At 34.5% G+C, this 26034-nt stretch overlaps 4 protein-coding genes across 7 annotated transcripts; 1 reads left to right on the plus strand and 3 right to left on the minus strand.

Moving 5' to 3' along the window:
- Positions 1-556: 556 nt before the first annotated feature.
- Positions 557-9140, minus strand: TIFY8 (TIFY domain protein 8). 4 transcript variants are annotated; one of them, XM_021420437.2, is made up of 6 exons: positions 8353-9134; positions 7247-7410; positions 6683-7134; positions 6478-6565; positions 1173-1395; positions 557-883 (listed from the first exon to the last, which is right to left on the minus strand). In XM_021420437.2, the coding sequence occupies exons 1-6, from the start codon at positions 8639-8641 to the stop codon at positions 792-794; spliced, it is 1308 nt and encodes a 435-aa protein (XP_021276112.1). In that variant the 5' UTR covers positions 8642-9134; the 3' UTR covers positions 557-791. The 4 variants fall into 4 exon arrangements, with proteins under 4 accessions (XP_021276112.1, XP_021276114.1, XP_021276116.1 ...); XM_021420439.2 differs by having other exon boundaries at positions 7247-7407; positions 8353-9133; XM_021420441.2 differs by lacking the exon at positions 557-883 and adding an exon at positions 1789-1873 and having other exon boundaries at positions 1183-1395; positions 8353-9140.
- Positions 9141-14392: 5252 nt separating this feature from the next.
- LOC110411670 (uncharacterized) lies at positions 14393-19395 on the minus strand. The gene is given in 4 exon segments (XM_021421927.2): positions 14393-15670; positions 16228-16742; positions 16745-17950; positions 18849-19395. Coding segments are annotated over 3 exon segments (1782 nt in total). The 3' UTR covers positions 14393-15670; positions 16228-16713.
- A 226-nt stretch (positions 19396-19621) lies between these two features.
- LOC110411601 (2Fe-2S ferredoxin-like superfamily protein) lies at positions 19622-21681 on the plus strand. The gene is made up of 6 exons (XM_021421829.1): positions 19622-19850; positions 19971-20084; positions 20192-20245; positions 20419-20481; positions 20797-20859; positions 21454-21681. Exons 1-6 carry the CDS (start codon positions 19659-19661, stop codon positions 21490-21492), a joined length of 525 nt encoding a protein of 174 aa, XP_021277504.1. The 5' UTR covers positions 19622-19658; the 3' UTR covers positions 21493-21681.
- A 121-nt stretch (positions 21682-21802) lies between these two features.
- Positions 21803-25312, minus strand: LOC110411600 (aromatic aminotransferase ISS1-like). Its single transcript, XM_021421828.2, has 9 exons — positions 25045-25312; positions 24839-24886; positions 24592-24720; positions 24302-24361; positions 23737-23893; positions 23419-23525; positions 23235-23293; positions 22823-22931; positions 21803-22519 (listed from the first exon to the last, which is right to left on the minus strand). The coding sequence occupies exons 1-9, from the start codon at positions 25105-25107 to the stop codon at positions 22067-22069; spliced, it is 1185 nt and encodes a 394-aa protein (XP_021277503.1). The 5' UTR covers positions 25108-25312; the 3' UTR covers positions 21803-22066.
- Between the last annotated feature and the right edge of the window lie 722 nt (positions 25313-26034).

Raw genomic sequence — 26034 nt, forward strand, 5'->3', positions numbered from 1 at the left:
TTTTTTTTTTTTTTTTTTTTGCATATAGTTTTTGTATTACATAACTTGACACCTGCTCCTAAGTTTATAAATTATTAATATAAAAACGGATAAATAAAAAATAAAAAATAATATTTTAATTAATTAATCAATCAATTATTAATCATAAAAACTTATATAATCAAAACTAAAAAATATAACAATTTGATAAAAAATAATAATTTAATTTAATCTTTTAAAAGATAATTCAAGGTCCATTTCCAAGTAGTATTATACCAAGAAATAAGGGATCCATACCTATTTTTTATTACAACTGATCCATACACATTAGGTTAATCGCCATGTTGGATATATGGTTTCTTTTTGTTATCCATGTCCTTTGATTTAGAGAAGGGTTTAAGTGCCGAAATGAAATCGATACATAGATATACACGAAAAGATGCAGTTAACATCGTGTTAATTATTCAGAGTTTTAGAAATTGTGAACATCAAAAATTAAAATGTGAGTTAAAAGAGGCTAAATCACCTATAGCATTTTGAACTTCAGACTAACAAAAGGTAAATTAAGAGCATGGGAAGCTTAAAAATATCTTCACCTGATGGTTAATTGATGATCCAATTGTCTCCTCTATAAACAAAACAGTAGTACCCCATCTCCCCCAAACCACCCACCTTCTCTTTACTTCTAAAAATGATAATGCAAGAAAATCAGAAAAAAGAAGCTGAAGCATTGATGCCAGTAGAGAAGGAACAGCTCATTCTTCCTAACATGTCTGCTCATAGATTTGAAGCTATTCCCAACTCCCTTGACTTCATACCTCTCTTTTATCTTCGGCACTAGGTTCTGCTGCTTGAACTGGGTTTCTTGCATCTTTCGCAATAACAACGGTGCCTTGAGGAACCCCTACATTTTATAAAGTAATAAGTATACTAAAGTAGAGCATTTCCTATCAATTCCCCTTACAGAAAAAGAACAACTCTTATCGATTGCAGAATCATATCTGAATCCTGTGCTGATTGCCTTTATGCGTACATGATCGACTATTTAATGCAAAAAGAGGCCAACTCATTTGGAGTTGGAGAGACAACAGAACATGTTTTTTATGTCATGCTTGAGAAACCACTGAAACATACCATTGCAACTAAAATGGAAACCAATAAACTACATAGCCGCGAGGAAGTTGAAGGATCACCTGTTTGTTTTGAGATTCGTTCACCAGAACCAGTTCCTTGACTAGTATTACCAGCAACAGCTATCCTCCCTCTAAATTCCCGTGAGAACATCATGCTACCCACTGCTTCAGGTTCCTCACCAGGTGCATAATTTTCGCTAACTGGCTTCACAGCAGATTTAGGAGAGTACGTTGTTGACCAAGATCCTCCATTTGATCCTGCCAATGCCATTATGACATCTGCCTGAAATGACCATGCAGCAAACGGTGGTCAAGACAACAAATGTATATTAAGAATAAGAAATTCAAGCTACAGGATGCTTGACATGTAATACGACATACAAAGAACCCGGTGAAAACCAGAAAAGTGACAAGAACCATAGTATGGATGTGTTCAGCTATGATCCTTCAATGCAGTAGCATACAATAACAACATTAGAAGTGGATTAGAAACATCGCTTCCTCATTCTCAGCAACTCATTTTGTTCTGACATTATACCTGAAGATAGATGCTCAACTATGTTTTATCAGAGAGCCACTCCACTTTTATAAAAGCACCAAGTAATTTTAGAAATAAAACAGTAATAGGTCCTATGGCAATTTAAATTTGAAAAGGAAAGTATGTATAATCACTCACCAAAATAACTAACATTATGATGAACAGGAGTAATTGAACAAGGCCTACAAAAACAACTGCTCCACAATATGCGCAGCTTTACCACCTAATTACATGTAGATTTTAAATAACTCAGCAGGGAACTCGCAACCACAAGGAATGGTGCAGAAAACTGGGAGAGTAAAGAACAGTGGGGGCAAGATAATCATGCTCCAAATACTACAAATATGAAAAGGTGTAACAGCAAAACTAAGCTAAATTTTGTTAGCATCACAAGTTGGTGAAAGATTTTGGAATATAGGGAAGAGCTCATGATTAATATGCAGCAGTGCCTTTTCCACCGTTGAATAAGAAATAAATCCAGAGCCTCTGACCAGAACAAGTCAAATTAAGAGAATGTTAAATAAAATAGTGGACAAGAAACATCTAATACAATTAAACAAAATTAATTATCAAAGAGAGATAGGAAGATTAGAGTGAGGCCAAACAACAACGTAAAACAGCAAATTTACAAAACAGGTATTAATTGATACATAGGAAAAAATAGCGGACAGCAATTTGTTGTTATACCAAAAGCTAATTGTTCCTGAAGCGACACAACAGTAAATAATTTTAAATCAGTACACTATGCACAAAAAAAAAAAAACAAACTTCCCCAAGAAAAATAGATCCAACCATAAGAATGGATTTTCAGTCCCCTATAACAACATGCATTCCTCCTCTATCAAGAAAGTTGAAGAATCATTAGAGTATTTCCCATCAAATCACATTCCTTATGATTATGTATGGTCAGCAAGCATCACATTTGAAGCAGTGAAGAGCAATGCAGCTGAAAACCAACCCTTTTCAAATGTCAAAAACTAAAATCATAAAAACTTTGTTGACTTCCTGTAGCTCAAATACCAGAGAAATATTGCTCCAAGTGGAGCTCATCACAGTGATTAGCAGAGATGACCCACCCATAGTATAAGCCAGTGAATAACAACAAAGCATAACTGACAACATAACCACAGCAAAGTAACTCAAATGAGCAGATCAAAAGTTGCAGCAATTACAATCTTAATTAAAATCTTCTACAGTAACAAATGATACCAGGCTTTCAAGACAAAGTAATCTTTTTCATATGAGAACATATATGACTCCCAAAAAAACAGAAATGCAATCGTCTTCTATATCACCTCAAAAGAGAGGGAAGGGAATAATACAAGTCAAGACAACTTCACACTGATTCAACCATGTATTCTTTTAAAGGCAAGTCCACTGACTTAGCACCAACATCTCAAAGACAGAAAATTGAGTGAAAAAGGAAACTTCAGCGAAAGAAACTATGGAATATCCAGTTGCATTCAAATTCTTAAGTATCTGACAATCTTCAGTTTTCAAATCAAAATCTCAATTTCTCAATAATCAAAGTAACTACAGGTCCTCAAAAGAATATAAATATGAGCTTATATATTCCTTAGTTCATGGCCAACATTAATCTATCCCAAATAGATAGCAAAATCTGCATATACAAAGCCCAACAAAGCCCTATTTTCTAAATTTTCACCAAAAGAAAGGTTTGTGTAAATGCTTGATTTGACTACTAAATTATTATTTTCCCAAGACTTCTTTTACCGCAAGCATAATGCAAAGAGCAAGGAGAACAACCAGAACAAGTAAAACAAATATATCACGTGGACAAAGTGAAAGTAACCTGGAACAAATGGGAAGGTTTGTGGGTTAGTTTCATCCTTAAAATGTTCTGGAAAGTTGGGCTTAGTAACTCAAATATAAAAATAGTTAGGAGATTTTAGTTTTAACCTTTCTTAAAGTACAAGTGTTTTTTGCTCTTACTTTTTACCAAGAATAAGTGGCAAGGTTTGCTAGTTAGTTTCATCATTTTGGAAAGTTTTGACTTGGTGACTCAAATATGGAAATAGTTAGGAGATATTATTTTTAACCTTTCTCAAAGTACCAAGTATTTTTCGCTCTTACCTTTTACCTTTTCCCTTTTACTCGAGAAAAAGTCTCATTACATCATTAATAGTTATCCTTTAAAAAAGTCCACTACTCACTCTCGGTCACATAATGGGACATAATGAGATTTCAATATCTGTTACTCATTATGTACATTAAAACTCCTTTCAATAAGAGTTGCCCATTACATGCATTAACGCTCTTTTCAGTATTGTTACTCTATCGTGTGCATTAAAATGTGTTATTGAGTAGTTGTTACTTTCTGCTCTATATCTGGAGCTTTGACAATTCATTTTGGCAAAACAAGATTTATCAAGAAGAGGCAAATAGACTCACTACTAATTCTCTCTAAGTATTTCCTTCTAAATCCTTTTCTACTTAACTTTTCTTCACCTTATTTTCTATCTTGTGCCACCACTACACTTTATCTATCTATATTTTCCTAAAACCGCTATGACACACAATACTTGAAGGGCTACTCCAGTCTTCCTCTCTGTTGTCTCTAACACTTTCTTTTACTTATTTGCAACTCTACCTTTCCTCATCATAAGAACCCTTGCGCACCTACATGCAAAAACTTCTACAAACAAAAAAGACCTTATAGAGCAAGCTCAAGAAAAACTAATGATTCAAAATTTAGAAAAAAAAATCCAACACAAAAAAGGATCTTAATGATTTTGGATCAAAGAAAGTAATTTCTTTTTTTTTTACGTTTTAATCAAATAATAATAGGAAAAAAAAAGAGAGCGAAAGAGAAGAAGATGAAAGAAACCTTACTTGCTCAAAGAGATTACAGAAAGAATGCTTTAATTTGAATTAGAAAAAAAAATTTACAAAAGCCTTGTGGTTATAAGGCATAGATGGAAAAGATTTTCTTTCCTTTGAAGATTAACTTTAAAATTCCTTTTTTCCCATTGTTTTCCTAATGTATGGAAAATGTATTATTTTAAATAAACTAATTTCCATGCAAGGGCAACAAAGATAGAAATACACAAAAAAAAATATTGCCACAGAGACAAGAAAGAAGCATTAGAGATGTACGCAAAAAGAATCAATGCAGTGTGCAAGACATAGGTTTGAAGCCATACACAAGGTATTAGCATGCCATCAAGCAAGGCATACATGCCGCATCGGTATATTGCCACACACAGGACATTACAACACAATATATATAACTTTTCCTTAAGTCAAGCATTAAATTTATTTTTTATAAGTCACTTTATAATTCACTTTTATATAACAAACAATGCATAAGAACCTCTCATGTCAAGAATTCTCATGTAGGGGACAAAATGTAGATGTTTGATTTTGGCTACCAACTTATTTCTCTAAAAGTTGTTTTACAACAAGCTTAACACTTTATATAGTATGAGAACAAACAGAACAAGTAGAACAGCTACATTACTTGGACAACAATGAGTGTAATTTGGTACAAGTTGCACGGCTCGCAAGTTTGTTTCAACCTTGATATGTTCCAAAGGGCTCAGCTTGATGGCTCAAATATGAAGATAGTTAAGAAGTATTCCTCTTAACCATTTTCTAAAGTAAAAGTGTTTTTCTCTCTTACCTTTTACTCAAAAATAAGTTTCATTACACCAATAATTATTAGTGAATATGTAGATTAAAACTCCTTTCTTTATTGTTACTCATCATGTGCATTAAAGCATGTTCTTGAGTAACTGTTTCTTCTTGCTTTATACATAGATGCTTTGACAATTTATTTTGGCAAAACAAGATTTCTTGGGCAAAGACAGATAAACTTTCACTCTTTGCTCTCTCTATCTCTCTAAATATTGCCTCTCAAATCCTCTTTTACCTAGCTTTTCTTCGCTTTATTCTCCATCTTGTGCCAACACTATGCTTTCTCTCTATCACAGCACTTAATACTTCAAGGACTGTTCCAATCGTCCTCTTTGTCATCTCCAACACATCCTTTTTACGTATTTGCAACCTTTCCATATCCCAAGAACTTGCTCTACATACTTAAAACTTAGGCAGCCGTCCTCCATCTCTGGCCTTTATGGTAACCATATGTGATGTGTCCAAGGAACATTAGTAGTTCCATTTGCTAGAGTGTGGATTGCATAAACTCAGGTTTATGACAAGAGCAACAGGAACAGGAGCTTTATTCAACTTCTTGGATTATCATGCCTAAGTAAAAGAACTCCTGAATATAAATGTCAAGCTTCTAAATTTGGAAATTGTATTTTGTTAATCATCCTATATCGGTAAAAAAACAACATTCTATCATTTGATATTTTGATCAAGTTTGTCAATTTATGTCACCCTAAACCAACTACATGAATCAACAACATATTCTGGAGAAAGAACAAATCACAGGTTCATTCTTCCTCTTCTCCAAGCCATTGTGGATATCAAAAGAACCAATCTCATCTCATGTTTCTGATGACAAGATGATGTATCAAACTTCGTGCGAACTTCGAAGCTCCATTACACATAGTTAAGTTGGACGATGCAAGTCTGATATTATTATGATGTTAAGCTTGATGGTACTCTCGTACACTGACTCAATGAGCAACAGAGAAATCTGAAACCTAGTTGCTTTTGCAATTCTATGGATTATATCATGTAACTGCAACCTACCCTAGGTGATCTATACCTAAAAATTCAATTAGATGAAATACGTGAACCAGATAGAAGTATTTATTAAGCACGCAACACAAGCTTTGTAGAAAAAAATTGAAATTAAAAAAGAACTTGAGGTCCACTGCAAACAACAAGAAAACCAACCTTGTTTGGATGCACATCATCAAAGACATGAGCCTGACCAGCATAAAAAATAGTCATTTGTCGGCTGGCTGATGTTAATCCTTGTCGACTGTCACCACAACAGAAAATACAGCATTCATTATATATATATATATATATATATATATATTATTCTTTCAAGAGCAAAACAGTCAGAAACAAGATACAAAGAATATATTAAATTCACCTTGGAGGAACTGAAGACTCTGGATCTGAAATATGTGCCCCCGACTTTGGTCTGGCCCCACTTGGCACTACCCCAGATGAGTTTTTTTCAGTGGGAATACCACTAGTATTAATAGAACTCAAAATTCCAGGGCCTTTAATTCCAGTTCTAGAACCTTCATCAGCAGCCGACTGAGAGATAACAGAAGGACCAACATTTGTATCCTTGAACCTATGTGAAGATGCTTGATGCACAAAAGGCACAAAGTGACCACCACGTGGACCATACTGAACTGCGGAGCCTATCATGGGGACAGACCGCTCCCATTTGGAAGCATTTCCTTCAGGTCTGCTACCAGTGGGGGGCTGTAATATAAGAGATGCAGAAGAAGGCCTCATTGACTGCATACCAACAAACACTTCATCCTCATTGGACCTTCTGGAACGCTCTCCCCCAGCCCCATTACGAAGCATCTGAGTACAAATATAAAGAAATATTTAGTAAATATAAATGACTAACAACATATGGAGCTTCTCTTTCATTAGAGAAGGGAAAGGTAAAACATGATAAGATCATGACGGATACCTTCATCAAATGCAAGCTGTCAAGAGATTCATGACCCATAAAGGCTGAATCTGAATTACCTCTCTTACTTCCTACCAATCTGTTGCTTATCTCGGGCCCAGATATTTCACTCCTTGGGCCATAGTATGGAATGCCCTCAAGATGATTCCCGACTTGTCTTTCTACTAATTGATGAGAAAATGAATCAACTTTAATTGTGACAGGTAGAATCCCAATTCAGAAAATATGAGTACTTTCAAAGTTCAAACATCTTGCCATCTGAGCAGTATAATTACAAGAAACAAGCTTGAAGATTGGAATGTCAACATGCTGAGGTAAAAAGCTGGTTATTATGAGCAAATGTACAACAGCTAACCAGCGACACGTAATGCTTAACTAAATGTTGCTGCTTCAGAGGAGTTATAAAAACTCGTAGCATAGACGCATCAATGCCTTTTACCCACAAGAGATGGCAACATTAAGTAAAGAACTACGACATCGTACAGCAGCGTTGAGTAGATAAAGTCATCACACACCATAACGGCTACACCTACCTTAAAAAAGCAGACATAAATTAGAGAACTTTAAAATTCTCCACTGAATTTGAAACCATACCCCCCTATTTACATAGCTGTCTACCCCATAGTTAAATAATGAAAAAAAATCAAAGAAAATAAAATACGAAGAGAGAAGGGATGACCTAGGAGAGGAGCTACCAACCCCATTGCTGACCTCACAAAACTAATCCATCATGAAGACACCAACTCCAACCATAAGAGAAAAGGCTTGCTACTTCAGCAGCTAAATCAACCTTTTTAAGCCTCAAGAAGAGACCAAAATCCAAAATCAAAACTACTTATCAAATAGACAGCAAGAATCCTACTTTCCACACTCCATCATTCCCTAATGAGCTATTATACTGAGAGTTTTTCATATGAAAACCACCTATCAAAAACAACAGGGAAAAGAGAAGAAAAAATTTAGAAAAAAAAGAAACCAAAAACTCAAGTAAAAGAACACAAAAACAAAAATCATAAACTTCCCCATTTACATTACAGCTTTGAAAAATGAAACAAGAAAAAAAAGAAAAAGAAACAAAGCTTTAAGCAAAAGAGAGAGAAACTAACCAGAACCCAGATCAGATGTGGAAGAGATGGGCCCACGGGCAACACCACCACCACCAGCAGAAGAAGCACCAACAGAGGCCGAAGCAGAAGGGGAAGCCTCTGAAAACCTTGCGTCAGTGGCCTTAGGGGCTAAAACGACATGGGAATCTGTAGCTTTCATACCCAGGAAATCGTGAAACATCGTTGGCTTTACTTGCTGTTGGTGTTGCAAATGAGTCGAGGTGTTGTTAGTGTTGGCATTGTTGGTGCTGGTAGTTTTGCTTTGTTGAGTCATTTCTAGTACGGCCATTTCCTTACCATCTCCACGTCATCATCATCATTCTTCCGCTGTCGCTGCACCACCATAGCTTAGCTTCTCACCTATCTCAGCTCCTTTGTTGAAAAGAGAGAAAAACTCAGAAAAGACAGCACGATTTTTTAAAAAGGATAAAAGAGGAAGAAGAGAGAGGGGCGAGAAAACTCAGAATCAAAGTCTTTTTTAAGAGACAGAGAGAGAAAGGGAGCATTTAAAAGCAAAAGGTACCCTTTTTCTTTTTTCTTTTTTGTTATGCTCTCGGTTTTATTGGAAGGGAAGGTTTCCACTCTCTCTGTTTCCAGTGTCTGAATGTTGGGTTGTTTTGCTCTCCAGCATAAACAAATTTGTGATCTCTTTCTTACATAACAAGAGAGAGAGTGTGTGTCTGTGAGAGAGGTGAACAACGAGGAGGGGGTTTGGTAACTTGGGTCTTTGTTCTCTTTTTATTTTGTTTGGTTGGGATCTATACTTCTTGTGAATTGTGCAATCATCCCCCAACAAAGATTTTGCCTTTTATTGAAAGCTGTTCAAGGGTATGGGCTGCTCCTTGCAATTTCCTACTCCTTTCCTATTATCAAAATAATTATCCAACACATGGCTTTCAATTTTTTAACAATATTTTACGTATTTTTACCTTTATAATATTACTTTTAAATTCTAAAATCTTTGATTAAATTTCGTACGCCACATGAAGAAGACATTATTGATAGTGTTTGTATTTTAATAAGTAAATTAATTGTTTTGGAATGAATGGAGAATGTTTTTTCCCGCAACAAAATCAATTGCAATAATAATTAATTAAAAAAATAAATCGAAATGATTAAGATTTTGTGCAAAAGCTAATAATGTTATTTGTCAACGTCTGTTTAATGTTTCCAAATCATTCTTTGTAGATATTATAGTATTAATGGGGAGTTTGGTCTTAAGTCCTTATTCTTGGGAAATGTCATAACTAAACCAACTTATATGCATGATTAATATGAAAAGAATTTAAGGAATGTCTCTTTCATTCATTTCTTGGAAGTTGTGTGTATGACAAACATTGTATTAAAAATGTTAAATCATTGTAACTTAATTATAAAAAAAATATTTTTATATGAAAAATAATTACATAGCTTTTATTTTTATTTCATGTGATATAAATTTAAATAGATAGGGTGAAAAATAAATAAAATCCTTAATTTTCTCTATTTTAATTGTCTTCTTTCCTCTTTGTTTATTTATTTTTCAATGAAATACTTTGTTTCTTGTCTCCCTTTTAAAAATCTCCATGTACATAGAGAGATTGGCTAACACAGGAACATTATCTTCCACTTGCCTATAGTTAAATTAAGTTGTAGTAATATTTAGAGATCTTTTAAAGGTAAAATAAGGAAGCAAGGTATTTGTTCTCTCAAAGTTATCAAAGTTATAGTATCTCATTTCAATAAATTTTTTAAAAGTAAAAGCACAACTTCAATACAATATGTTAGATGGTAAAAGATAAATTGATTTTAATTTATTTTTTTAAATGTAATTGGTTATTTAAGAGAATTTATATTTTTTTAATGAATTCTTAAACTCGACTTAAAACAACAAAACCCCAACTAATGATGCCCTATTACCAATTAAGACCAGATTAGTTCAAGAGGGAATATTGACTCAGACAACATTAATCGTGAATGGAAGGTGAAAAGCTCAAAAGAACCCACAAGTGAAACCACCAAATGTTTTTGGGGAGGAGTGAAAAGTAAGGAGGGAAATGCAGGGTTTAAGAGCAAAACACGTGCAAAGCAGGATTTTGTGGGCAATAAGGTGCGTCCGATAGGATGAATATTGGGGCATTGATTCTCTTTCAAGTACATTTGTTGACTGCTCCCACCACCTTCGCCTCTTACCATTTGCCATTACCCCCTCGCCGTCCTTTTCTCCACTTCGGCCTTCGTGTCAGCCACTTCACTCTTCTTCACCAGTACATAAATCACTCAGCTTAAGTATCATATCTTCATGAGATCGTGCCTTCAGAATCATCATCAATAGAAGATTATTTATTTATTTATTAATATTATTATTGCCAGTTATATATATATATATTATTTTATTGGGTTTGATTGATTGAAAAAAATGATTCATTTCCATTAATCCCTAACACAATAAGCTTATGTCTTCCATTTGTACGGTTTGGGCATGTGAATAACTTGTTGCTAAGGCTTAAAGATGCTTTCCTGAAATTTCCTCTTCAAGATTTTCAGACAGGGAAAACCGAAAGTGACAGCTCTGTTTCTATCCATCTATTTTACCATTTGAGCCACACAAGTGTTACTTTCAGTTTTCCACGTTTGAAACATCAGCTTGCCTGATGCTGAAATGGCAGAGCTACTCAAACCATACATGAAAAGTTGCCTTTATTTGTATGGTGATTCTTCGGTGCTTTAGGAGTTTTAAGTTTAGTATCCCCTGGTCTAGTATCATTGCTCTATGCCCAGGTGCCCAGCTTTGTTTTCTTTACCTAATTATAATTCTTTTACTTATAAAATTTCTTTGGATTTTGGGTTACATATAACTCTTTTTTTTTATTTAAGATATAATGTATTAAAAAAATTCTTAAACTATTTAAATAAGTCTTTTATTATTAATTGTTAACTAATTATCATTAATTTAAAATATTATTTATCATTTTATATCATATGACGTTGACATAGTACTGAAATAAAAATTAAAAAATACATCATGATCATATTATCATATCTAATTAACATGTAATATCATCAACTATTGAGACGAAAAGATCAAAACTAATGGAGGCCCTCACCCTTCAACAATTTTAAAAATTTTATAATTTATTTTTATTTTTTTGAAATTTTACAATTTCAGCTTTATAAAAATTTTAAAAATTTTCTAACAAAATTTTATTTTTTAAAAAATTTTATAATTTTTCCCTTACAATAATTTTTTATTTAATGAGATGCATCACAACAATTAGTCAACAACTAATTTTAATAGGATTAATTTATAATTTTATGAGAAATATGAAATTGACATTCCTAACATGAGAATTAGATATAAATTAAGTAAAGGTCATTTTCAAAAGAGTCATATTACAATTGAACACCATTGTCGAGCTAACTTATTTCTGGTTATTATTGACTCACTCTTGTAAGAATTGGATTTCAAATTTAATTAAAATGTAGTGGAGTTGCTCATTCTTGACATATCTCTGGAACCTCATAATGATTTCAAATCATTTGATATTGAAATTTTTTGTAACCTTACAAATAAATATTACCTTGATTACTTTACTGAGCATGATAAAATGCATTTTAACTATCAATTGGATCTATTTAAATTTGATATTTTTCATAATTAGGTTTTAAAAAATGTATCTACATTTTTTACGTTATGTCAAATTTTAAAAAAGATGAAAATATCAAAAATTTACTTCCTCATTGACGGATTGATTTGGCTTGTTTGGACTTTTTTAGTTTTCACTATAATATCATAATGTACATTTTTTGTTATGAAATTCGTTAAAAACGAGACTTGTAATAGAATATTAAATAGTTTTCTTATAAGTTCATTGATTATTTTCATTAAAAAGGAAATCATTCAAAGTTTTGATATTAATTTAATAATAAATGCCTTTAACTTTATGAAAGACGATCGAACTTAATTAAAGTTATCCAGTCTTAATGTGTAATAATTGTTAAAAAATATCTTTATTTTAAATTTAACACGTAACTAGGCTTATTTGTATAATTTTCATATGAATTTTTTTCATCTAAATTACTTTATATTTTTGTTAAATATTGAACTCATAGTATGACTATTTTATGAATATTATTTTCATCCCAAAGGTGAAATCTTGACTCCGTCATTATTCACTATAACATGCAAGACTATGCACCGATTAGTTGTAATTGAACAATTTATCGAAACCAATAATTTCGACCCTAAATAAGTAAGTTATTCAATGTCAGTCATGGCAATCGATTTCCTTAGCTAATTGGTTCGGTTGCCAGGGGCTCTCCTCCCTCCTTCTCCGAATTAACTAAAAAATCGAAGATTAATTTTTTTTTATAATTGAAGAAGGGAGATTTAAACCCTATTCTTTAAGTAGGTAGATAATGAACTAACTAGTGAATTAAATGTTCAAGTGCATATCGAAGATTAATTTTTAATTATTTTTAATATATGGAGAGAGGGGGAATTCCAATTTGGGCCTTCATTAATTCCCTTTCTTTCCCTCATACACATCCCCCTCCCCGATATCGATGGCGTTCTTTCAAAGTTCAAACCCTAGACTGAAGAGCTCCTAAAATTAAAAACCCTCCCCTCTCATCTTCACTGGTCATCTACTGCTTTACCTCCCGCCATCGTCGTGCCCCATCTACCCTCCTTACCCTTTCTTACCCATTTATTTATAAGGTAAAATTAGCCTTAATAGCTCAACTTTATGCAAAAAGTGAGCCTCGTTAACCAATCTAACCGTGGTTGATATGGTTTGATTGATTATTCATTATGACCGATTGACTTTGCTCAATCATCCTAGAGTATTGATTTGGTCAGTTTTAATTTTTTCAAAACCGAAATTAATCGATACTTATCTTTAATAATATGTTAATGTATTATATCAGTATCATATAATATAAAATGAAAAATAATACTTTAATCAATAATAATTAATCGACCGTTAAATATAAAATTTATTTGATTTAAAATATAAATGTAAAATTTAATTAAATATAATAAAAAAATTTATTTAAAAATTTTAAAATATTTTACCTTTATTTAATCAATGCATTCCTATCATCTCAATATTTAATTCCAAATTTTCAGAATTTAGAATTTTAAATTGACTCTTATTTTTTTTTTAAAAAAAATGAACTAGTTATGTGCATGAAATTAAAAAAAGAAAAAAAAAAACCAAGCTACATTGTTGCTGCGGGTCTCACAAGGTGTACATTGAGATATTTATGCAAAGAGAGGAGAGGATATTTGGTTGCATCTGATATTTATGGAGATAGGAACTCAAATGAAACAAAGGTTGTAATCATCTCCTCACCAACCTAAAAATTTTGTCATTTTTTAGTCTCATTAATGACACGTTGGAATGGCTATAATAAGGATTATTTTGTTGGTTGGAAATGAGGTATGCTCTGTACATTTGCCTCCTTAGAATTTAGACGTTACTATCAACACATGGGTGCCCACATTATAACTAGGACCATACATAACCTAATAAAGGAATTAAACATTCTGATATGCTTGGTTGCGGACAATGGCTATTCCGTTTTTCTTTTTCTTAATTTTGTAAAATATTATTTAACAAAATTAATGCATATTTTTAAATTCATTGAGTTTGGAAATTAAAAAATATAATATATATATATTATTATCATTTTGATCTTCCAACATATAAGACATGACATCAAGTTAGATAATCTATTTGTCAAGATAACAGACCCTTCACTATGATTTTTTCCTTATTCGTTAGAGGCTTTGTCTTATATATATTTATATTAAGTTTCTAAATAAAGTAATACATACAAGATGAGGCAGCTAATCTTGCTTTACAAGGGGTATCCACCCTCCGATAATTTATTCATTCATTTGGGTTATTTGTTAATTATGATCATTGCAAGACCTCGGCTTTAAATCTTTTAGTCATCATCACTAAATATCATCTGAGCTAAGCATATTGATTACTAACTTTTTGAATAGAGGTAAGAACCCTTAAACCAAATTCAAATTCAAATTGTTGGGTGTCAATTCCTGAAAGATCTACATCGTTTTCCTGTAGACAGTAGTACAATCTGATCCCTTTCAAACCAAACCTCAATAACATCAGATGTAACATCCACATCACAATTAGTTAGCTAGGTTAATACAATACAAACCACGACAATCAAATCCCAGACTAATAATTTGTACAAGTCCAGCATTTGCCCACAACTATGATAAATTATTTAGGGGGAGATATCATTAGCCTACAGCTGTTCGTAGCAGGCAACCTTGAAAATCTTTTAGACGATAAGAGGAATCAGTGATGAAATTCATGTGGCAATCAAACCCCACCAATAATAAGCCATCACATCTTGGATTGAAGGAATAAGTTACCCTATGTGTAAGCAGTTGGTGTTTCTTGCACCCTTCAAATATTCCTGCATGGACCTTATGTTTTTGTCAAAGTCTTTCAATGGGACCTCAGACCCCACGCGCATTGCGTATCACATACTCCAAATTTCACCCTCGGTAGTGTGATGCAGATACATGATGTTAATGATAACACGACAACCGATGCCGATTGATGAACTCAGAATTAGAGCTATAGCAAACACAACAGAAACCAAAGTGTAATCAAGACGAGATGCAATGAAATCAGTTCAAACCGCGCAATACACTAAGTTCAGAAGTATATACACAAAGTCCACTTAGTGAATAATAAAAACAATAAGGTGGTATTTCTGATCTTTTGACATGCCTTGGACTTTACTCACTCCTATATTTTTTGCATTCAATGTTTCAAAAGGTAAAAAGAAAACCCTAAACAGGATACATCTCCGTAAACTTTTCTCTCAAATACTAAATCCAAAATACTAACACATACACATGCCTTGCACAAAATATGATTCAACATTCAACAGGCACCCAGCAGGGAGCAGGAAAACACAAGGTCTGCTAAAAACCCCTTTTCTGAGACTGGCCATTTGGAGCTACTAAATTAAAGTGTGATTGCTAAATAGTTGCTAACTTACAAAATGTTGACAACGGAGCACCAAATCAGGAAACATGAACATCAATGGGTATCATAATAAGCAAAGGTAATTACTGAAATGCCAAGGTTAATAACCATATCTTACTAGGTGCCTAAATAGCTCCCATTTTCTACAGTTGCACATTGCATAACAGAAAAACGCTTGATACATTGAATACATAATCTGTCAAAGGCACAATGCAGAAGTGAAGTAAAACCAGCTTCCAATGCCCAGTTTCTGGCAGCTTTACTTAATGTATTTTCTAAAACCACCTGAGACTACATAATCCCTGTCAAAGAAATTTGTTTAGTCAGGACAGGTTCTCTTTTTGTTGGGCCAAAGTTTGAGAAAGAAATGAACAATTCCTATGATTATGGAGCCTTTCCTCCTCAAAGGGTCCATCATGCAAGGACAATTCATATAAACAAGCTAACAGGGCCCATCAAGTTGAAAATGTAATGTAGGTAACTGTTTTGTCTATATAGGGCCAAAATTTTAAAAGAGACCTCACCACTTTGAGCATGTAATGGGGCCCAAATTTTACAAAGCAAAAGAGAGCAAATACTTTTAGTATCTAATATGTATAACAGTTACATTGGAAAAAAGAAATACATATAAGTTTGGGAAAGAAATCTAGAGAATTAAACTTAAGGAAAAGGTGTTGTTAGCTGACTTGGTTTATTGAAGCATCATCGACTGATTATGTATGCCAAGCTTAAAAGAAAGTATCACTATTCGAAAAGTTGTTTTATTCTCATTTTCTTAAAGTGAGGGAAGGGGAAAACCCATATATGTAAATAACAGGATTACGCAATTTAGAATAATCAAGTATAATTTATATATTACCTGAATTCCACATGCAGTAGCTCTTCTCAAATCATTATTCAGCCTGTCCTCTGTGTTGCAAATTCCAGATCCAAAAATATAGATTTGGAATTCAATCTTTGAAAATGAAGTAGCAAAAACTGACAAAAGAAAAGATGGTCCTAAGTAATTGCCACCTCAAAATTTCCTCCAAGTCAACTTCAAATAGATAGCAAGAGTTTAACACATTCAATTGGGATCCTCCAGCTTGTGGATCCTTTTTCTATCATTGTGTCCCCCACATCCCAATATGTGCCGTATACAAGTGGTCTATCATTTTCATCAGACAGCTGATGATCTTATAGTTAAAGTTACACGAGCTTTCATATCAGTGTATCACATACCATCTCAATCACAAAACTGAATTCTCCATAATCAATTTCCAATAAGTTCCCTGGCAGATAACAGAAGTCATCCAACACCACTTGCATCAAAATTTCTTGAAGCCTTTTCTCTAGCTCTTAGGCCTTAACTATTCATAGTTGTCTCTGTAGCTCCTTGATAATCTCAATCAACCGGCCAGCACTTGATACAGCATTTTCAGATAAAGTTCTATGCTTAACAAATTCTCTTGGATCCTTACATGTCTTTAGCATATCAGACATCGCTTCAGCTTTTCGCATTATGGATGTCCTCCTTGCTCGTGATGTGTTCTCATCTCCACCATATGTATTGGGCAATTTTTTGGAAGAACGGACAGAACTCATCATATCACATAGTTTACTTGCCATGTCAGTCATTCCTCTTTTCTTTAACTCATCATTCATTCTCTGGAAAGTAAGGAATTGTGGAGCCATACCCCTCCGTATCATGTCCTCAAACTCTCCAAAAGCATCTTCAAACCTATGTATTTTACAAAGCAAATGAATCAGCATGGTGCTAGTAGCCAAGTCCCCATCGTATCCCCTTGCTCTCATTTCTTTGCTGATTTGAACTGCCAAGTCCAACCTCTCCTCCTCAAACAACATCTTCAACAAAAGATGGTAAGTAAGCCGATCTGGAGTGTGACCAGACTCAATCATCTTTGTATAAAGATTCATTGCTTCCTCAATTTTCCTGAATTGCGAAAAGTACCTAAAGAAATAATTGTAGGTTGTAGGGGTTGGGATGAAACCCCTGCTAATCATCATCTTAAGTATTTTACTAGCCCCTACTAGATCTCTGGCCTTGCAATAACCTTTCACTAAAGAATTATACATAGAAATATTGGGGCCTGATTCACTCAAAAATACCCGTTCCATCATCCCCAATGCCTCCTTTAACCTACCTGCTTCCCCCAATGCATCAATAATTGGATTATATACTTTCGCATTTGGCTCAATTCCCGCTCCTTTCATTTCATCCACCAATTGAATTGCCCTTTCAACACAACGCATTGTACAGTATCCTTCTACAAGGGTACCATATGTTACAACACTAGGTAAGACACCGTCCTTCTTCATATCCAACCAAAGTCTCTCTGCATGTTTCAGCTTTCTTGACCGAAACCATCCATTTAATAGTATGTTATAAACTTTGATTGATGGAACCCAACCATGATCTGTTTCCTTTTTTCTAGTGAGGTATTCTGATGCCACCCTAACATGTCCTTCTTTACAAAGAGAATCCAACATTGTTTCAAACAGGTTTGTTTCCTCATCAGAATTACAAATTTGTTCTAAACTCTTTGCAAATTCAAACGTACGAATAGCAGGCTGAGGCATACCTGCATGAATTTTCACTGCATAAGCATCACTAGTTCCAAAAGAACAATAAAATGCAAGCTTTGCCACTCAAACTGCAGACCAATTAAATGTCATACAACATGCAAATATGACAGGTTCAAAAATAAGCAGGTGAGCACCACAAGTCTACAAGCATTACAACATACAAAGAGTGAAACCACAATAAAAACTACAACAAAGAGAATAAGACTAAACTATTCCAAATTCAAATGTTGCATTTCAAAATACATGTCCAAATTGGTCAACTTTTAAAATGTTAAGCATCTTCATGAGAGTAGAAGCCAACCCAGTCTTGTACTCTTATCATAAGGGAAAACGTTATTCATCCTAAAACTTCTATGCGAGCTATTAGCCCCCACCAGATGTGGAAATAATCTACGAATCATTATCCTATACACCAATTGGGAAGTTTAAGAGCTTCAGAAGCGTGTTTATATGCTTAGGTTATCACATATCCATAAAAGTAAATTATATTCCATTTGGTTGGTGCTTCTGTTATTGCTTAAGGCCTAAAATGAATAGAAAAGAAAAAACAAAAAATAAGAATAAATTGAAAACAAAAGCAAATAGTAAACCGGCTCAATAATAATTTTCATATGTATAGTTAATTGGACATGAGAGGAGTACATATATGTGCTGGCAAAATAGGATAATAACGCGTAATTTACTAGTCCAAATCCAGTATCTTATTTATGGATTTGCAAAGTCATCAGCCAATTGCTACACCGTACCCTTAAATACATTGAAAAATTAAAGCGCATGTCAGTAATGCAGATAGTTGACACAGAAATAGAACGGGGAGGCAAGTAATATTGCTCTATCAAACTTCCAGGCACAAACAAGTTCCAAGCTTTTTATGCAAAATGTCAAGGAAATTACCTGCGCGAGCGTACCGTCTAATCAAAATCACAAAAGTATTAACAGAAACCAAAGTGGAACCCTCCATTCCATCGCCAATCCGATCAAGAATCAAACTCCACGCGTCCTCAAACTCCCTAGCTTTACCAAGAACATTGACCATCGAGTCAAACAGAGTGGCAGAGGATTTAAACCCAGGTTTCTTTTCAGCCCAGAGAAACAAATGATGCAACAACTTTGGAGAAGAATCAAAGTATTCGAATATTGCTTGGAGAAGGCCGGGATCTGGGTCGACCCCTGTTTGGTCCAGGGCGGACTCGAGAGACGACCCGGAGGTAATGGTTGGGTTTTTGAGGAGATTGGAGATGATGGAGAAATTGCTTTGCGAGAAAGTAGGATGGGGAATTGGGTGAGGTTGGTTGCAGGGAGAGGAAGAAGGCGATGGCCACTTGATTAGAGGGTTGCCTTTTTTGGAAAGCCATGATTGATCAGAGAAGAAGTGCTTTTGGAAGTGATGAATATTCAGAAGAAGAAAACGGCGTTGCCGCCTGAAGAGGAGAGCCTTCATTTTTTGCTCCGGCTTTTCTCAAAGAATTTCAGAGGTTTAAGGTGGGTTTAAGCGGTTGTCTTTGTTGTTGGGTAAAGGCCCAAAGAGTTTGGACAAATTTGAAGCCCAGTGAATGCTGGCCACAATCTAGAGAGCTTGCCAAAATTACCATACTACCACTGCACTTGAGGCCCAAAACGTTACGAGTCAACCGTCCCAGAGGGTAGAGGAGAATGGGAGAATTTGAAAGAACATCTGGGTAACAGAAAGTAACAGAAAAAAAAATGGCTTCCCTGAACTTAACTAGCATAACGCCCCAACCAACAGGATTTACATGGAACAACAACAGTTACAGGAACCCAACTATCTTTATTCCTAGGAAGAGACATGTTTCTGTTACATTGGCCACCAGTTCTCCTGAAACCAATTCTCCAACTACAACAGAAAAGCCTGAAATCGAGCTGGAATTTATTGGGGTACTACTATGTTTGCAATCAAAAGCAAAAAGATGAAACCCTTTTTATTTTATTTTATTTTATTTTACAGAAGTCTTAAGTTGTGGAATTTTAACTATTGATGATGGTGAAATGTGGCAGCCGAATCCAGGAAATGATGGGTCGTATCCAGTGGATAAAGCTAAAGCAATAAGTGGAGAAAAGTTGCTCAGAAACATCATGTTGGATAACAAGATTGAGCTCTATGCTGCTTATGTAAGTTGCTTTGAAAAATGGAACTACTATTTGATTTTTTTTTTTTTTCATACGCTTTGGTTTTGATCCCTTTTTTTAATGTTCCTAAGTTGAAAATTTGAGATTAGGGGAAAGTGATGAACTGTGGAGGTGGTGGAAGCTGTGGAACTTGCATTGTAGAGGTATGAATTAATTAAGTTCTAATAGTTTATCCTCTTATTCAATTAGTATAAGTTTTTTTTCTGACTTTCTTTTTGCTAATAATGATAGAAGCTTAATGTAGGTTGTTTCATTTTGATTAAAGCATCAAATTTTTATCACAATTGATTTGTGGTCTCTTTAATGCTCTTTGCAGATTGTTGACGGGAAAGATCTTTTGAATGAAAGAACCAATACAGAACGTCGGTATCTCAAGAAGGCATGCTTTCTTCTCTCAGTATAGTATTTTCTTTCATGACACTTACTAATATATATCAGTCTCAAAAATTGGTTAGTGATCACTTTTAAGAAACCTTTCTGTGGATTATACCACAATGCCAGAAGACACTTGTTAAAACGAGAAGAGTCTATAAATGTGTCCCTCTGCAAGCATTACTTTGGCATTATTTTTTCTTTTTCCTTTTGGTTTTTGGGTTTTTTTTTTTTTTTTGTGGTGGGGTTGGGAATTATCCTTAATATAAGATCTGTCTTGGTAATTTGTCTATTGTTTGAAAACCACAATTCTAATGTGCAGAAACCAGAATCTTGGAGGCTTGCTTGTCAAACCATTGTGGGAAATAAGGAGAACTCCGGCAAGGTATGATGCAGAAACTATTTTACTTGCTGTTGTCTTTCGCCTGCAAATGATGGGAGTATGCTATATATTGCTACCAGAATGAAATCAGTCTGTGGATAGATTCCTCATGCAGAAACTCCTAGAAAATGGATTATGCATGTAGCTTTTGGTCTATACCCTTCTAAAATAGAAGAAGGAGAAAAAGAGATAGCATAACCCTTACTTTCATAATAAGTTGAAAAGAAATTATCCCCAGTCAACGAGTGAGTTGGAACTTGATTCCCTCTTTGACAACACTGATGTTAACTTCTATGCATCATGACTTAACCCTTGAACAAGTAAAAGTTAGGCATTTATGGCATGCATACTCTTTGTTTTGTAGGATGGCAAATGTATTACCAATAGGATGCTTAGTATGCAAACTTTAAAAAAGTCACTGGAATTTGTTTGAAAAATTACCAAATTTTAATTTGTTTAAAACAAAATAGTAGAAATGTTCTTGCTAAAGAATTATTCGCTGTCATATGGTTTGAGCAACTCAAGCAAAGTTTCTCAGTGATACAGTGTTAAATAAGATATCTAATGAGTCTCTATCTTTGCAATTGTTGGTTTTAGGTTGTGGTTCAAAGGCTACCTCAATGGAAGAATGCATAAAGAGACTGTTCACATCAGGGATTCTTGGTAACCAATTTCAACATTCTACATTTGCAACTCATATATATTTTGTGTGAAATTTCCAAGATGGTAGTTCTAATTTATGAACAATGATTGTACATTTATACACATAATGGAATTGGTCTCCTCCATGATCAGAATTGTAAAGCTGTTTGAGTTTTGCGTTGCCTGTCGTAGACTGTTTCATTAGTAGGTTTGAACTCAAACATGCCCGATGAACCTGCTCCATTTTTTCTCGTATCATTTTTAGGAATGAGCTGATTCAAGATATACAACTGCAATGTACTACTAATGGAAAGCGGCTATCTTCATGAATGTAAAAAGGAAAATTGTTAAGACACCTAAAATACCCAATTTTCACTTATGAGAGCAGCAATCTCTTGATCTTTTCTCTCAGAGAAAAATAAAGAAGAAAAATTAGAAAGTCAAAGAAAGCACTTAATAATGGTTATATAATATAAGAAGAAACCAAATGTTGTCATAACATGAAAGACACATTCTGATTCTGAAAAGATTTTCTCGCCTTCTGTTTAGAGCTTTCTGAACAGAATCGCTACTCCACCATGCCATATGTCACAAGTTCTTCCAGCCCATTCCTTAGTCTCTTTGCAGCAATATCACATTTTTCTTCAATCACTGCACCATATGTGATTCGAATGCACCCATTTACACCACATGCACTGCCTGGAAGCACCACCACTCCATATTTTCGTGCAAGCCAGCTAACAACTTCATAGTCATTGGGATATCTTTCTGGGAGTTTTACCCATAGGTAGATTGCTCCTTCTCCACCAATCACTGCATCTTCCCCTAGTGGAGAAAGAGCCTTCATGATAAGTTCCTTGTTTTTGGCAAGTGTTTTAACTTTGTTTTTGACCCACTCATGCCCGGCATCTAAGCAATAAAGAGCAACATGCTGTGAGATCATTGGAGCGCAGATTGCCACATTATCCTGAACTTTAAGTAACTGAATACGAAGATCCTCTGCCTCTGACGGATATGCTATCTGAATGCAACAAAGTACTGTTAGCCTACTTTCTCAACATTTAACCAGAATATTCTATCAGAATCAGATACACTCTCTATGCCATAACTTATTTCTCTAATAATGCTTGAAAGTAACCCAGCCTAGTATCACACGATAAAAATAGCTGCCATGGTGTCTACTTTAAATCAGACAATATTTATAATTTGTGGCTCCATGGAATAACGTAACCAGGTAGCATATGTTTTCATTCTTTTTGCAATAAAAATCACTTAGCTTATTGTTATAAATAGATAGGCTACTGATGGCTGAAACTCTACTTACATATCCAACTCGCCACCCCATCATTCCGTATGCTTTTGAGAAAGAAAATAGATTGATAACATGGTTTCCCTCAACACAAGAGTGCTTTGAACTTCCATATATAAAGTACCTGAAAACATAAGTGAGAAAACTAGTCAGTCATTAAAATCAAATCACAGAATGACAGAGTGGAATTAGGAGTTGAGGTTATTCATATTGATTCCAGAATTATGGCAGGTTCAATCTGTTGGAAACTTATCAGACTAGTTAACATATTCATCATATCAATTAGCTCAAAATCAAGTACTTTCTTTGTATTATTTTGTCTTTAGAGAATCTACTGGGTGTATGATGAGGAGCTTGCTTGTTAACATTTTAGTATATCGAGGCTTGGGATATACACCATTTTAGTAACATTAAGTTAGGCACTTACTCGTATGCATTATCCACTACAAGCCAAGAGCCAGCCTTTTTACATATGTCCGAAATTCTCTAGTAGAAACAAGAAAAGCAATTAAGAAAGTTCATGGGAGTGGATAAATGAAAATTGAATACTTCTCATTGACACAGTAACTATGTGCAGTGTGTGCACGTGTGTGTGAGAGAGAGAAAGAGACCTTGAGAAGAGGTTCTGGAATACAGTTTCCTGATGGATTTCCTGGATTGACAATAGAGACAAGCTTTGGGGTTGGTTTAGTTTCAGAAAGAATTCTCTCCAACCAATCTGCAAGAGATTGTTAACACATTTCTACTCAGTAGTACTATACAAGAAATGTTTGCTGACAGAAGCCGGCCCCCTTTTGTTTTTCTTCCTTTCTGTTTTATGATGAAAAGACATGCAAAAGGTAGGTGAACTCAAGTTTATGATATTCATATTGGAAAAGGCACTCTAGAAAACTAATAGCATTAAATATGAGTAATGCAGGCTTACAAACCTGCATCTGGCTGAAGTGTTTTGGGATTACTGGGACCAACTAGTATGTTAGTGATGCCAGTCATCCGGAATGACATGTGTGCATTGAAGAAGTATGGCGCAAATAGTACCACAGAGTCCGTAACGTCACATAGTGTAAGCACCAGATTTAAAAATCCCTAATAATGAAGAATCCTCAGAAATTTCAGGAAGCAGTCTAGAGTGAGAGACGGAAGAGAACAACCAAACATTGAAATTAACATGCTAAGACAGTCCTAAAGACAGTACATTGCTGTTATGATTTCAAAACAATAGCACTTGATGAATAATTTTTTCATTACGATTACATGATTATGATTGTTAAAGTTAGGTCAAAAGAGTTTATAATATGCAAATTAAAGTGGCATATCAAGAGTTTTGTTTGGACTGTTCAGTACATGTTGTCCTTGTACTTTCTTTCATATTTTGTCTTCATGGTAAAATTTAGACTTCAGTTCTGACCTTCAGTAGTATTTTGTGCATTAATGTGGCTATAGGACAGGGTTTTTCTTCTTTTGCTTTCGCATGTTGATAGAAAAAGTAATTACCTGATTTGAACCTGCAGTAACCATGACTGAGGAGTTGCATAATTTGTTCTCCTGGCACAACTGCAGGCACAAAAGTTTTTGATAGAAGGGAAGTATAAATTTATCTACACTGAAAACAACATTAAACAACGATCTTATTAAGTACTTTGCACTATCAAGTCATTAAAGATTATTATGTCATATTCAGGGACTACGCACCGAGTGAATCTTCTTTTCCATCATATATAAATGATTAATATGAAAAATTATGAACATTAAAAATTTTTATGAGCATATCTAGAAATGTGTACCTTCTTTGTCAATGCATCCTTAAGCTCTGGAAGACCTTCATGAGTGCCATAATTGCTAGTTGAAGGCTCCCATGCTATTTGCTTAACCTTCTCAAGAGCCTGCTCAGGTGGCTGCCAGTATACTGCTCCCTATAACATTGTACATTCCATTCATGAATGAATCATGATCCCAGAGTATGGCATAAAAATCCTTGTCCTTTTCACGTACATTAATCAGAGGGAAAATGGAACAAGAGGCAAAATATACCTTCCCTAGCGGAATAGGATCTGTAGCTCCTTTAGTTAACTCCAGCATCTGCAAACAACACTTTGTTAGTTGTGGTATATAATCAGTATGTACTGATCATAAAAACAAAAAAAGCAGATATAAAAGGCTTTTATCCTGTTATGTTCATCTTCTTTTCTTCAGTAGTTGTTGAACTCATCAGTTTAAACTCTCTACGTGTCAAATACCTCCACCATGACTGGAACATCAGTGTCAAGAACACGAGTCGCAAGCTTTCCATAAGATCCCATATGAAAAATGTCTTTCCCTGTCACTAAAAGTATTTATTTCTGGCGAAGGTAAAGTGAAATTTTAGAAACAAATGAAGATGGTCCTGAGATGAGTTGCGTCTATGGTGCATATATATGCAACATACTGAATTCAGTTTCTGAGTACTATTGTTTTCTACCGTTTGACATGTGATTGAGTCTGGTATAACTGTCAAGCAAAGGCCATAAAGGTCTAAGCTCTCTATTTTTATATTTGTTTTGCTTGAAGTAGTTATCTAATTATTGGAAAGAGAAGAGCATGCTATTGTCTTGCATATATGTGACTATTCAGCTTTCCCCTAGTCAAAAAAATGGGGTAGAGTTCACATGCTCATGTCACTAGAAAAGTTGGCCATTTCTGCTCGTCGGCGCCTTCTTCCTATTCAAATGTTCTTTTAATTTAAAAAATCTTTGCAGCCCAATTTTTTAAATGGTTCGACTTCAAAACAGTACAGCAATTACTGCTCAGGCTCTTAGGTAGACTACACTTTGTTGTTTCTAAACTCCTGCAAAATTAGAAACACCCATTCTGAAAGCTAGCAGTAGTAATAATAAACTAACTAGGGCTAACCAGAGCTGCACACCATTTTATATCTTGAGATCAGTTAAACCATAACAACCATGTAATCTACCTAAGTTTTGACAGGAAGCTTCCTCAAAGTAACACGAAAAGCAAGAGATTTTACTTTACAATCCTCAATAAAGTAGGAGATAAAAACATTTAATGTGAACCAAACATATACCTTTCCCTTTTGGTGATTGTGGTGCAATGTCAAGTGTCAACTTTACTAGATTCAAAAATTCATGGGAATTGAACTACTTTATGATACAAAGAGGAGCCTTGAATCAGTGTGGGGATAAGGCTCAATGGACCCCCCCATCCCCAGTCCAAGCCTTTCCACTCGGTGG

The sequence above is a fragment of the Theobroma umbraticum genome, unplaced genomic scaffold, assembly GCF_002168275.2.
Source record: "Theobroma umbraticum cultivar Fairchild unplaced genomic scaffold, ASM216827v3 scaffold_56.0, whole genome shotgun sequence".
Classification (NCBI taxonomy): domain Eukaryota; kingdom Viridiplantae; phylum Streptophyta; class Magnoliopsida; order Malvales; family Malvaceae; genus Theobroma; species Theobroma umbraticum.

Bases quoted from the DNA above. Each gene is read 5' to 3' on its own strand.
- TIFY8 (XM_021420437.2), bottom strand. From the start codon at position 8,641: ATGGCCGTACTAGAAATGACTCAACAAAGCAAAACTACCAGCACCAAC. The intron at 7,411-8,352 runs GTTAGTTTCTCT...CTCATCAATTAG, and splicing joins CACATCTGATCTGGGTTCTG to TAGAAAGACAAGTCGGGAAT. The intron at 1,396-6,477 runs GTTGGTTTTCTT...TGGTCATTTCAG, and splicing joins ATGATGTGCATCCAAACAAG to GCAGATGTCATAATGGCATT.
- LOC110411601 (XM_021421829.1), top strand. From the start codon at position 19,659: ATGGCTTCCCTGAACTTAACTAGCATAACGCCCCAACCAACAGGATTT. The intron at 19,851-19,970 runs GTACTACTATGT...GAAATGTGGCAG, and splicing joins TCGAGCTGGAATTTATTGGG to CCGAATCCAGGAAATGATGG. The intron at 20,246-20,418 runs GTATGAATTAAT...TGCTCTTTGCAG, and splicing joins GTGGAACTTGCATTGTAGAG to ATTGTTGACGGGAAAGATCT.
- LOC110411600 (XM_021421828.2), bottom strand. From the start codon at position 25,107: ATGGGATCTTATGGAAAGCTTGCGACTCGTGTTCTTGACACTGATGTT. The intron at 23,294-23,418 runs GTCTCTTTCTCT...TGTTTCTACTAG, and splicing joins TTCCAGAACCTCTTCTCAAG to AGAATTTCGGACATATGTAA. The intron at 22,520-22,822 runs GTAAGTAGAGTT...TGTTGCATTCAG, and splicing joins TGGGGTGGCGAGTTGGATAT to ATAGCATATCCGTCAGAGGC.